The sequence below is a fragment of the Salvelinus fontinalis genome, chromosome 1 (genome assembly GCF_029448725.1).
Source record: "Salvelinus fontinalis isolate EN_2023a chromosome 1, ASM2944872v1, whole genome shotgun sequence".
Classification (NCBI taxonomy): domain Eukaryota; kingdom Metazoa; phylum Chordata; class Actinopteri; order Salmoniformes; family Salmonidae; genus Salvelinus; species Salvelinus fontinalis.
In genome coordinates, this window is record NC_074665.1 from 88,922,877 (window position 1) to 88,936,742 (window position 13,866).

The following is a 13,866-nucleotide window of genomic DNA, read 5'->3' on the forward strand; positions in this document are numbered from 1 at the left end:
TCTCCATGTTACATCGCTTGTTTACGGAAGACAGGTGCAAGACATAGGCAGCCACCTGTGCTAATTAGCTATGTAGCGTAGCGAGTTCTCAACACCTGTGTGTAAACTTAACTGGAGAGGAAGTGTAGTTTGTCAACTGGAGGTACACACAGCTTGTGGATCTGTGCAAAACTGCTACAGTAAGTGTATATTTTATTTGACAAATTATTTCTCGCTGATATAGTGCATTTGGAAAGTATTCAAACCCCTTGACTTTTTCCACATTTTGTTACATTACAGCCTTATTCTAAAATGGGTTAAATTAGTTTTTTTCCTAATCTACACAAAAATAACCTATAAGGACAAAGCAAGAACAGGTTTTTATTTAAAAAAATGAAATATCACATTTACATAAGTATTCATACCCTTTACTCTGTACTTTGTTGAAGCTCCTTTGGCAGCGATTACAGCTTCACGTCTTCTTGAGTATGACTCTACAAGCTTGGAACACCTGTATTTGGGGAGTTTCTCTGATTCTTCTCTGCAGATCCTCTCAAGCTCTGTCAAGTTGGATGGGGAGTATTGCTGCACAGCTATTTTCAGGTCTCTCCAGAGATTTTTGATCTGGTTCAAGCTGGGGCTCTGGCTGGGCCACTCAAGGACATTCAGAGACTTGTCCCGAAGCCACTCTTGAGTTGTCTTGGCTGTGTGCTTAGGGTCGTTGTCCTGTTGGAAGGTGACCTTCTCCACAGTCTGAGGTCCTGAGCGCTCTGGAGCAGGTTATCATCAAGGATCTTTCTCCGTTCATCTTTCGCTGACTAGATCCCGACTAGTCTCCCACGTCCTGCCGCTGAAAAACATCCCCACAGCATGATGCTACCACCACCATGCTTCACTGTAGGGATGGTTCAGGTTTCCGCCAGACCTGACTCTTGGCATTCAGGCCAAATAGTTCAATATTGGTTTCATCAGACAAAGAATCCTGTTTCTCAAGATGCTTTAGGTGCGTTTTGGCGCACTCCAAGCGGGCTGTCGTGTGCCTTTTACTGAGGAGTGTCTTCCGTCTGGCCACACTACCATGAAGGCCTGATTTAGTGGAGTGCTGCAGAGATGGTTGTCCTTCTGGAAGGTTCTCCCATCTCCACAGAAGAACTCTGGAGCTCTGTCAGAGTGACCATTGGGTTCTTGGTCACCTCCCTGACCAAGGCCCTCCCCCGATTGCTCCGTTTGGCCAGGCAGCCAGCTCTAGGAAGAGTTTTGGTGGTTCCAAACTTCTTGCAAACTTCTTCTTGGGGATTTTCAATGCTGCAGAAATGTTTTGCTACCCTTCCCCAGATCTTTGCCTCGATACAATTCTGTCTCTGAGCTCTACGGACAATTCCTTCAACCTCATGGCTTGGTTTTTGCCACAGGTGGACTCCAATCAAGTTGTAGAAACATCTCAAGGATGATCAATGGAAACAGGATGCACCTGATCTTAATTTCGAGTCTCATAGCAAAGGGTCTGAATATTTATCTAAATAAGGTATTGATTTTTATTTTTCATCAATTTGCTAAAGTTTCAAAAAACCTGTTTTCGCTTTGTCATTATAGGGTATTGTGTGTAGATTGATGAGGGAAAAACCGTATTTGATCTATTTTTAAGGCTGTCACGTAACAAAATGTGGAAAAGGGAAGGGGTACTTTCCGAATGCGCTGTATCAAAAATAAAAGGTATATCAGCAACTGTTTCGCAAGCAATGCTTATTGACATTTCTAAAGGTTAAAACACACTGTCGGAGGAATTGTAGTTGACACGCAGTCAACCGTGTGCGGAGCTAACCTCTGAAAACCCACAGATAATTAGAAGGGTTTTCGAGAGCTACCCAGTAGGTAACTCTGTAAGAAAGAAAAATTGGATTAGAATTAATTAACAGTAGTGTATGTAGGCCTATGTCAATACACCATCTGTCTGTGTGTTTGTTTGTTTGTAATATAAATTCCTTATAAATCCAATATATTGTAAACCTGTTCTTGGTGGCATGATTTGTCTGAGAAACTGAGACACAGCGATAAGACGTTGCCATGAACGGCAAGGTGAACCGAAGATATTGCTGAGCCTGTGGTTTTGAGATGGACAAGCTGCTGTCCAGATTATTTGTCTTCTGATAAGCATGCCCTAATTTGGTCTCTCCATTTTTCTTTCTGTATGTTATCTTTCCAGATACACTAAAATGAAAACCGCCACAAATATCTACATCTTCAACCTGGCCTTGGCTGATGCACTAGCCACCAGTACACTGCCCTTCCAGAGTGTCAACTTCCTGATGGGGACTTGGCCGTTTGGAGACGTTCTGTGCAAGATAGTGATATCAATCGACTACTACAACATGTTCACCAGTATCTTCACATTGACCACCATGAGTATTGATCGTTACATTGCAGTGTGCCACCCCGTCAAGGCCTTAGACTTCCGCACGCCCCGTAACGCGAAGATTGTCAACGTGTGCAACTGGATCCTGTCCTCTGCCATTGGTCTGCCTGTCATGTTCACCGCCTTAACTACTGTAACTGATAATGGCAAGTATGACAGTACGTTTCCCCATGCTGTTTTTCTTTGATCCTCAATTGTAGGCAGCCTATCTATAAGGTCAGTGAGTACACCACAGTAGCGAGAGAGTAACACTTATGTTTTACATTTCATTTTATTTCTGTGAAGCGAATGGAATTCGCCAAATTAACACTTTGCTGTCCTACACATGGTCTGGGTCTGAGTCATAGAGAAAGTGCCATGTTTAGCTATGAAGTGTTTTTTATTATCATGTAATAAGAACACTTTCAGCTCCTTTATTTAGGTTTACGTGTGACATTAACTTTTACATAATGGTGGATTTAAAACTGCAAATCAGAGGCTATATTAAATAATGTTTTGTACGTGTTCATCCCTAATTGGCCTTAATGTAGGTTTCCAACTCTATTCATAAATATAATGCTTTAAAGCTGCAATATGTAACTTTTGGAGCGACCCAACTAACTTCACATATACATGTGAGTTATGTGTGTTTAAATGATACCAGGGGTCTGAAACATGTTTTTTTTTTTTATAAAAAAATGTTTTTTGGAACCTGCGGTCCGTATTGACCCCGTTCCGGTCCGCAATCTGCCAGTTGAGTATGGAGGCTGTACACTATACTTGCTTGTTTTGTCACATAAACTGAAATTAGCAACCAGGAAATTGCAGAGCGATTTCTACATAGTGCATCTTTTAAAGATGACTAATATAACCATAGACTAGCAGCTTCCACCATGTAGACTTTAAAGATTTTACATTTTACATTTACATTTTAGTCATTTAGCAGACGCTCTTATCCAGAGCGACTTACAGTAGAGTGCATACATTTTATTACATTTTTTTACATTTCATTACATTTTACATACTGAGACAAGGATATCCCTACCGGCCAAACCCTCCCTAACCCGGACGACGCTATGCCAATTGTGCGTCGCCCCACGGCCTTCCGGTTGCGGCCGGCTGCGGCAGAGCCTGGGCGCGAACCCAGAGACTCTGGTGGCGCAGCTAGCACTGCGATGCAGTGCCCTAGACCACTGCGCCACCCGGGAGGCCCTGATGACTAATATAACCATAGACTAGCAGCTTCCACTAGCAGCTTCCACCATGTTAAATAGTCTTAAAGTCCATGCATCATTTCAGTATAATAGTGGGATGGAAACTTGTCAGAAAAATTAGTGATGCATCTCCTGAATTGGTTTTTACAGGTTTTCAAAATGCCTATCTTAGCTCTTTTTATTGGTTAGAGGAGAATGGGTGTTATTTGCAGTGTATTGAAGGAACTCTATCTGAAGTCAGCTTGGGGAATAGAAGCAGGCTGCAAAAGGTTGTTTAACAAATAGCTGACTATTATGGCTAACATTATGAGCAATGCTTTGGGGCCTATGTAGCTTTATCTACAGTTGAAGTCGGAAGTTTACATACACTTAGGGCATTAAAACTAGTTTTTCAACCACTCCACAAATTTCTTGTTAACAAACTATAGTTTTGGCAAGTCGGTTAAGACATCCACTTTGTGCATAACACAAGTAATTTTTCCAACAATTTTTTACAGACAGATTATTCACTGTATCACAATTCCAGTGTGTCAGAAGTTTACTGTTCCTAGGCCGTCATTGAAAATAAGAATTTGTTCTTAACTGACTTGCCTGGTGAAATAAAGGTTAAATAAATAAAGGTAAAATAAACATACACTAAGTTGACTGTGCCTTTCAACAACTTGGAAAATTCCAGAAAATGATGTCATGGCTTTAGAAGCTTCTGATAGGCTAATTTACATAATTTGAGTCAATTGGAGGTGTACCTGTGGATGTATTTCAAGGCTTACCTTCAAACTCCGTGCCTCGTTGCTTGACATCATGGGAAAATCTAAATAAATCAGCCAAGACCTCAGAAAAGAATTGTAGATCTCCACAAGTCTGGTTCATCCTTGGGAGCAATTTCAAAACACCTGAAGGTACCACGTTCATCTGTAGAAACAAAAGTATAAACACCATGGGACCACGCAGCCATCATACCGCTCAGGAAGGCGACACGTTCTGTCTCTTAGAGATGAACGTACTTTGGTGCGAAAAGTGCAAATCAATCCCAGAACAGCAAAGGACCTTGTGAAGATGCTGGAGGAAACGGGTACAGAAGTATCTATATCCACAGTAAAACGAGTCCTTAATCGACATAACCTGAAAGGCCGCTCGGCAAGGAAGAAGCCACTGCTCCAAAACCGCCATAAAAAAAACAAAAAAACAGACTACGGTTTGCAACTGCACATGGGGACAAAGATTGTACTTTTTGGAGAAATGTTCTCTGTTCTGATGAAACAAAAATAGAACTGTTTGGCCATAAGGAACATTGTTATGTTTGGAGGAAAAAGGGGGAGGCTTGCAAGCCGAAGAGCATCATCCCAACCGTAAAGCACGGGTGTGGCAGCATCATGTTGTGGGGGTGCTTTGCTGCAGGAGGGACTGGTGCACTTCACAAAATAGATGGCATCATGAGGAAGGAGAATTATGTGGATATATTGAAGCAACATCTCAAGACATCAGTCAGGAAGTTAAAGCTTGGTCGCAAATGGGTCTTCCAAATGGACAATGACCCCAAGCATGCTTATCAAAGTTGTGGCAAAATGGCTTAAGGACAACAAAATCAAGGTATTGGAGTGGCCATCACAAAACCCTGACCTCAATACAATAGAACATGTGTGGGCGGAACTGGAAAAGCGTGTGCGAGCAAGGAGGCCTACAAACCTGACTCAGTTACACCAGCTCTGTCAGGAGGAATGGGCCAAAATTTACCCAACTTAATGTGGGAAGCTTGTGGAAGGCTTCCCAAAGCGGTTGATCCAAATTAAACAATTTAAAGGCAATGCTACCAAATACTAATTGAGGTTATGCAAACTTCTGACCCACTGGGAATGTGATGAAAGAAATAAAAGCTGAAATAAATAATTCTCTCTACTATTATTCTGATATTTCACATTCATAAAATAAAGTGGTGATCCTAACTGTCCTAAGACAGGTAATTTTTACTAGGATTAAATGTCAGGAATTGTGAAAAACTGAGTTTAAATGTATTTGCCTAAGGTGTATGTAAACTTCTGACTTCAACTTTACCTGTGAAAAAGACTGCTGTGAAGCTATTGGTTTCCTCATGTACTACATTCCTTCAACTGTGTCTTGTACTCAATCTCCACATGTTCAGGAATCATCGACTGCACTTTGATCTTCCCACACCCATCCTGGTACTGGGAGAATCTCCTGAAAATCTGCGTCTTCATCTTTGCCTTCATCATCCCCGTCCTCATCATCACCGTGTGCTATGGGCTAATGATCTTGCGCCTGAAGAGCGTGCGCATGTTGTCTGGCTCCAAGGAGAAGGACCGCAACCTGCGCCGCATCACCCGCATGGTCCTGGTGGTGGTGGCCGTCTTCATCATCTGCTGGACGCCCATCCACATCTACGTCATCATCAAAGCCCTGATCAACATCCCCAACTCCCTGCTGCAGTCCGTCACCTGGCACTTCTGCATCGCTCTGGGCTACACCAACAGCTGCCTGAATCCCGTCCTCTACGCCTTCCTGGACGAGAACTTCAAGCGCTGCTTCCGCGAATTTTGCATCCCCTTGAGTCCCTCTGTGCTGGAGCTGCAGAATTCTTCTCGTACCCGCCCCCACCAGCAGCACCAGCGCGATCAGCACTCCAGCGCCAACAGGGTGGAGAGGTCCAATCAACAGGTATGACTAGGTATGGAGATGTTGTCTTTGGACTCACGCTACCAGCCAAACGATGACATGAGCTCGGAAGTCACCCAGGTAACCACAGTGCTCTGACACAAAGCTCTGACACATGATGCGCCAAGATACAGAAGTGCAACGTAGCACAAGCATCGATCGTACTGTCGCCTCTTTCTGGAGAGGCTAACGAGTATTTGAATGCAGAATGACACTCCGCATAAGGCTTTCTGTCAGGTAGCATTATTAAAATGTTGAACTTTAGGCAGAACACTGAAATGAACAAACATCAACTATTATGTACACAGTATCTTTGTAGACAGGTATATTGAACATACTGTAATAGGATAATGTTCTGTGGTCAACAACATTCACAATTAGAAACTCTTGATTGAGAGCACGTATTTCAAGACACTAATTCAAGAAGATTGTTATTTAAGGGTCAAGCGGCGATTAAAAACAAAAACAAAGTGGCCACCCCACCACTTGTTTTGGTAAACAGCTGAGAGATGGGGCTTGAGGAATGTAACCACTGTCAAATTGATAGACAGAGCTATGGATGCAAGAGCTGACCATCCATCAGATCAAAATGATCAGTTTGTTTGTTTACAATTACATTATTGTTTGCTTCCAGGGTCAATGGCTTTATATTATTAATGTTAAAATCAGAAAATGGATGTAGCCTACCAATCTGCTTTACATCTACTCTATGTATAGCAGCTTTTATATACTGTATGTTCTGTACAAAATAATGTATTATATGTGTATATGATGTGCAAGTGGTTTGGGAACTATCAAATGAATGAATTATATTGTATTTCCGTGTCAAATCGCCAGTTGGCAACCCATCCCTTACTGGATTTACTGACGCATAAACAAACATTACAATTATTCAAAGTGATTATTCAGTGATTATCCAGTGCAGTGTGCACCGCATAAAGAATGATAAATGAATAATAGTAAATAAGGTTATTCAAGCAGTAATAATAACAACCCTAGAGCTGTAAAAATTAATACAAATTAATTACAAAAGAAATACAGCAATATGAAACGGATGGCATTTAAACCCGGTCTGGCACAAAGAAGATTTAAATAAAATCAAATTTTATTTGTCACATGCACCAAATACAACAGGTGTAGTAGACCTTACTGTGAAATGCTTACTTACAAGCCCTTCAATTGTGAGTGATATACACAATCTATATACATATGTGCACTTTGAATTGAATTCTGTCACCCTTTTTCTTTTATTCCAGGCTTTATAAAAAAAATCTGCAAACAGAAATATACAATGGACAAAAAACTATTTCAGATTCTCTTCATCGCTCAGCCACATAATGCCAGGGTAGATCTGGTGGAATTATCGTGGTATATCATGGTAGAAAGGGCAATTGAGGATAAAATGAATTGAGTTCTCTCTTTGAGGTCACAATAGTTACATAGTCTTTCCTCTTCCATTTCACCACAAACCGACCTGTTTCAATACACAGAGACAATATCCCTTATATTACCTGTTTCAATACTTGGAGGCAATTTCACTGATCTTACCTGTTTCAATACGCAGAGGCAATTTCACTGATCTTACCTGTTTCAATACACAGAGGCAATTTCACTGATCTTACCTGTTTCAATACGCAGAGGCAATTTCACTGATCTTACCTGTTTCAATACGCAGAGGCAATTTCACTGATCTTACCTGTTTCAATACGCAGAGGCAATTTCACTGATCTTACCTGTTTCAATACACAGAGGCAATTTCCCTGATCTTACCTGTTTCAATACGCAGAGGCAATTTCCCTGATCCAATACGCAGAGGCAATTTCACTGATCTTACCTGTTTCAATACACAGAGGCAATTTCACTGATCTTACCTGTTTCAATACGCAGAGGCAATTTCACTGATCTTACCTGTTTCAATACGCAGAGGCAATTTCACTGATCTTACCTGTTTCAATACGCAGAGGCAATTTCACTGATCTTACCTGTTTCAATACACAGAGGCAATTTCCCTGATCTTACCTGTTTCAATACGCAGAGGCAATTTCCCTGATCCAATACGCAGAGGCAATTTCACTGATCTTACCTGTTTCAATACACAGTGGCAATTTCACTGATCTTACCTGTTTCAATACGCAGTGGCAATTTCCCTGATCTTACCTGTTTCAATACGCAGTGGCAATTTTCCTGATCTTACCTGTTTCAATACGCAGTGGCAATTTCCCTGATCTTACCTGTTTCAATACGCAGTGGCAATTTCCCTGATCTTACCTGTTTCAATACGCAGAGGCAATTTCCCTGATCTTTCAATACGCAGAGGCAATTTCCCTGATCTTTCAATACGCAGAGGCAATTTCCCTGTCCTTACCTGTTTCAATACGCAGAGGCAATTTCCCTGATCTTTCAATACGCAGAGGCAATTTCCCTGATCTTTCTTTTTTATTTTTATTTTTTTAAATACATTTTACCCCCTTTTGTCCCCAATTTTCGTGGTATCCAATCGCTAGTAATTACTATCTTGTCTCATCGCTACAACTCCCGTACAGGCTCGGGAGAGACGAAGGTCGAAAGCCATGCGTCCTCCGAAGCACAACCCAACCAAGCCGCACTGCTTCTTAACACAGCGCGCCTCCAACCCGGAAGCCAGCCGCACCAATGTGTCGGAGGAAACACCGTGTACCTGGCCCCCTTGGCTAGCGCGCACTGCGCCCGGCCCGCCACAGGAGTCGCTGGAGCGCGATGAGACAAGGATATCCCTACCGGTCAAACCCTCCCTAACCCGGACGACGCTAAGCCAATTGTGCATCGCCCCACGGACCTCCCGGTCGCGGCCGGCTGCGACAGAGCCTGGGCACGACCCCAGAGACTCTGGTGGCGCAGCTAGCACTGCGATGCAGTGCCCTAGACCACTGCGCCACCCGGGAGGCCTTTTCCCTGATCTTTCAATACGCAGAGGCAATTTCCCTGATCTTTCAATACGCAGAGGCAATTTCCCTGATCTTTCAATACGCAGAGGCAATTTCCCTGATCTTTCAATACGCAGAGGCAATTTCCCTGATTTTTCAAAACACAGAGGCAATTTCCCTGATCTTTCAATACGCAGAGGCAATTTCCCTGATCTTTCAATACGCAGAGGCAATTTCCCTGATCTTACCTGTTTCAATACGCAGAGGCAATTTCACTGATCTTTTAATACGCAGAAGCAATTTCCCTGATCTTACCTGTTTCAATACGCAGTGGCAATTTCCCTGATCTTACCTGTTTCAATACGCAGAGGCAATTTCCCTGATCTTTCAATACGCAGAGGCAATTTCCCTGATCTTTCAATACGCAGAGGCAATTTCCCTGATCTTTCAATACGCAGAGGCAATTTCCCTGTCCTTACCTGTTTCAATACGCAGAGGCAATTTCCCTGATCTTTCAATACGCAGAGGCAATTTCCCTGATCTTTCTTTTTTATTTTTATTTTTTTTAATACATTTTACCCCCTTTTGTCCCCAATTTTCGTGGTATCCAATCGCTAGTAATTACTATCTTGTCTCATCGCTACAACTCCCGTACGGGCTCGGGAGAGACGAAGGTCGAAAGCCATGCGTCCTCCGAAGCACAACCCAACCAAGCCGCACTGCTTCTTAACACAGCGCGCCTCCAACCCGGAAGCCAGCCGCACCAATGTGTCGGAGGAAACACCGTGTACCTGGCCCCCTTGGCTAGCGCGCACTGCGCCCGGCCCGCCACAGGAGTCGCTGGAGCGCGATGAGACAAGGATATCCCTACCGGTCAAACCCTCCCTAACCCGGACGACGCTAAGCCAATTGTGCATCGCCCCACGGACCTCCCGGTCGCGGCCGGCTGCGACAGAGCCTGGGCACGACCCCAGAGACTCTGGTGGCGCAGCTAGCACTGCGATGCAGTGCCCTAGACCACTGCGCCACCCGGGAGGCCTTTTCCCTGATCTTTCAATACGCAGAGGCAATTTCCCTGATCTTTCAATACGCAGAGGCAATTTCCCTGATCTTTCAATACGCAGAGGCAATTTCCCTGATCTTTCAATACGCAGAGGCAATTTCCCTGATTTTTCAATACACAGAGGCAATTTCCCTGATCTTTCAATACGCAGAGGCAATTTCCCTGATCTTTCAATACGCAGAGGCAATTTCCCTGATCTTACCTGTTTCAATACGCAGAGGCAATTTCACTGATCTTTTAATACGCAGAAGCAATTTCCCTGATCTTACCTGTTTCAATACGCAGAGGCAATTTCCCTGATCTTTCAATACGCAGAGGCAATATCCCTGATCTTACCTTTTTCAATACGCAGAGGCAATATCCCTGATCTTACATGTGCACATAGCGATCACCTGCTTTTATGTGTGTGAGATATATATTATATACAACCTACAAAGTCAGCCTTAATCAAACAAAAGGTTCTTAATTTGGGTTTATGATTAATCTCCACCCATTTGTTTTAATATTGCATTGTCAGTTTTTGAATAGCGTCTATGTCTCTTTTTAATTTGGTTTTCGTTTAAATGTTCACAGACAGGACACAATGGTGTCAAGTTACTAATCGTTTTTCCACCATTCATTTTCCCCATAGTGGATTTGAGAAACACTTAAAATAAGAGCTGTTTCATGTAGGCTTACCCTGGCATGACATTTTGATAACCATGTAAATCTCCAGGACAAGGTTACTTTTATCAATATATTATCCTGTATTCACCCCCCCCCCAAAAGTGAAATGCTAATTAGCTGCTAATGTGGCTATCATAAAAAAAAACTAGAAATGCCATGATGATCTGGACAAGCCTGCCGAATTGAGGCAAAGGTAACAATCTCTAGATTAACTATCTAATGTTAGCTACATTTTGTAATTAATAAATTGTCTCAATTTCTGTAAATTGGCAAGTCTGTGAACTGTCTTGTGCAAGTTTTAAATTGACGCATTACCTGTTAGCGAAGGTGTCAGCTCGAGTTGACTTGCAGGAGCTTGCTGGGATTTGTAATTTTGCATGACGCCTACTGAGAGTAAATGGAGGCAAATATATTGATAAAAGTCACATTGTCCTAGAGAGATTTACATGGTTATCAAAACATTACGCCAGGGTAAGCCTACATGAAACACAGCCCTTATTTTATGTGTTTCTAAAATCCCCCATGGGAAAAATGAATGGTGGAAAAACGATTGGAACCATTTTCCTGTTTGATATATCTGGGCTTTTGGATTGACAAAAATGTTATGTTTAAACATATGGATGAGCTAGTTAAGAAGCTGATATTTAATGTAGGCTTCTGTTATAGAAAAAGATAATGCCTTACCCTGAACAGCAGGAAGCAGGTTGTACAGGCAACCTTCCTGCCAGTTCTTGATTATGGTGACACCATTTATCAGAAGGCAGCAGCCGCTACTCTAAAACCCTTTTTTTGCAGTGTACCATAGCCCGCTTCGCTTTATCACAGGTGACAGGTTTAATACTCATCACTGCATGCTTTATCCGAAGGTCGGCTGGACCTCTCTAATTTTCCGTAGATCACTTAATTTCTCCATTTTTGATTACAAAGCTCTACTGCACAAACTTCCAACATATCTCACTTCTCTGTTTTGTATTTTTTATTTAACTAGGCAAGTCGGATAAGAACACATTCTTATTTACAATGACGGCCTACACCGGCCAGACCCTAACCAGGACGACACTGTGCTCCGCCCTATGTTAAAGTAGAAAAACATGAGGCACCAAAACTGCTCACAGGGTTGGTTAACTCTTGAGGTCCCTTGTGTCTCTACCAACCTAGGAAAATTAGCCCTTCGTTTTTGGAATTATTTACAATCCTCATTACATCTTGAATCCCTGGTGCCAGCGGGGCAGTTTAGAGCGCTGATGTGGAATACATTCTCTGAGGTTTGCGAGTGTTTTAGTTGATTGTAATGATTTATTTGTGTTGTTGAAATGTATCTGTTGTGTCTTGTATTTTCATTTGTTGCTGTTTTATTGAATTATGTTGATTTGTGAGTTGTTTGTTTTCAGGGCACTATTGTAAATGAGACCCTGGCCTCAATTGGGATCCCTTGAATAAGTAAAAGTGAAATAAAAAATAAATAAATACATATTGCCTTTACTGTAGCAGTGCAGAATATCAAAACTGAAAAGGGATTTAAAAAAATGATTACATTTAGTTTATTCCAGATATTTTATTCAATACTTTTTTTTTCAATACTTTTTGTCATTTTTAACTTGGCAGATGACTTGCCCACATCCAAAATGTGCCATCCACATGATAATGCTGCTGATATATTACAGTGCTTGCAGGTTTACAGGGACAAAGTCCTAACCATTGGATTGTGGCAAGCCTGGGTTCAAATGCATGCTTAATTAAGTATTTATATTTTAAATACTTATTTTCTGTGTATTTGAGTATTTTCAAATAATGTGACCGAATCAACTACTTATATTTGAAGTAGTAGAAAATACTTGTATTTCCAAAGAAAAAATATCAAAATACTTACTTTGAAAGTAATGTGAAAGTAATGGAAATACCTTAATTAGTATTTGAGCCCAGGCCTAGGGTGTGGCTGTTCATTCCAAACTCGATGTACTTGCTTGATATATTTCTATATTATATACATTTTTTTAGGTCAATCCATTCAATGATTTTAAAAAGCATGTGTATATAGGGATGCCATCAGGCTTTGTCAGGTGTGTGGTCTTATTATGCCTGTGTCGCTTTTCAGGGACATGACAATATACAATAGTCTATCATGTAACTTTTTATTGTAAAAGTGTCATTTTTCTGTATTAACAATTTTGAAATTACAGGTGCTTTGACAAAATCCCTGAATTGTCTTAAAATGTAATGTTACCATGGTGAATGTACTTGCGTGTACTTTCTAAATTATTGTTGTAAATTTGAAACTGAGTATGTGATTTTGACTCAAAATATCTAAGATGTACAGTATATCAAATTACTCATATTTTCATGCCAAATGTGCATGTTAATGAGCAAATGTTTTTTCTAAATATACTTAAATTCTGAATTTTGACATATCATGAATGTTTTTAATAAGCACTCGAATAAACCATTATCTGTCAAAATCTGTCAAAAGTATTAGTCCAACATGGTCATGTTCAATAAATCTGCACACCTTCCCTCTCTATAATGCAGCAAAAAAAGGTTTTGGTTGAGATGCACTACATCAAACACTTTAGATCTCATATGATTGACAAATCACTTTTCCCCATCCAATCTACTTATCATGTATATCATATATCATTACAGCCCACAAGCCAATGTGTCATGTGTATTTTATGCGTAAAGGACACCATTTGAAAAATTGTTTTGTTAGGTAATGATGAATGATGCAGAGTATATATTTTTTGTTTGTTAATTTAACCTTTATTTAACTAGGCAAGTCGGTTAAGAAAAAATTCTTATTTATAATGACTGCCTACCCTGGCCAAACCCGGACGACGCTGGGTCAATTGTGCGCCGCCCTATGAGACTCCCATGATACACCCTGGAATTGAACCAAGGACTGTAGTGATGACTCTTGCACTAAGATGCAGTGCCTTAGACCGCTATGCCACTCGGGAGCATAGCGCTGTGTCTGATGTCAGT

The 13,866-nt window shown here is 41.4% G+C and overlaps 1 protein-coding gene across 3 annotated transcripts in view; it reads left to right on the forward strand.

The window, feature by feature from the left end:
• Window positions 1-13,353, forward strand: part of LOC129863386 (mu-type opioid receptor-like) — a 28,954-nt gene extending 15,601 nt beyond the window's left edge. For 2 of the 3 annotated variants that reach the window (XM_055935349.1, XM_055935358.1), the window contains exons 2-3: window positions 2,183-2,538; window positions 5,726-13,353. In XM_055935349.1, the coding sequence (XP_055791324.1) occupies window positions 2,183-2,538; window positions 5,726-6,264 (895 nt within the window). In that variant the 3' untranslated portion in view covers window positions 6,265-13,353. Of the gene's footprint in view, window positions 1-2,182; window positions 2,551-5,725 lie in introns of all 3 variants that reach the window. The other variant, XM_055935341.1, reaches the window with a different exon arrangement.
• The last annotated feature ends 513 nt before the right edge of the window (window positions 13,354-13,866 follow it).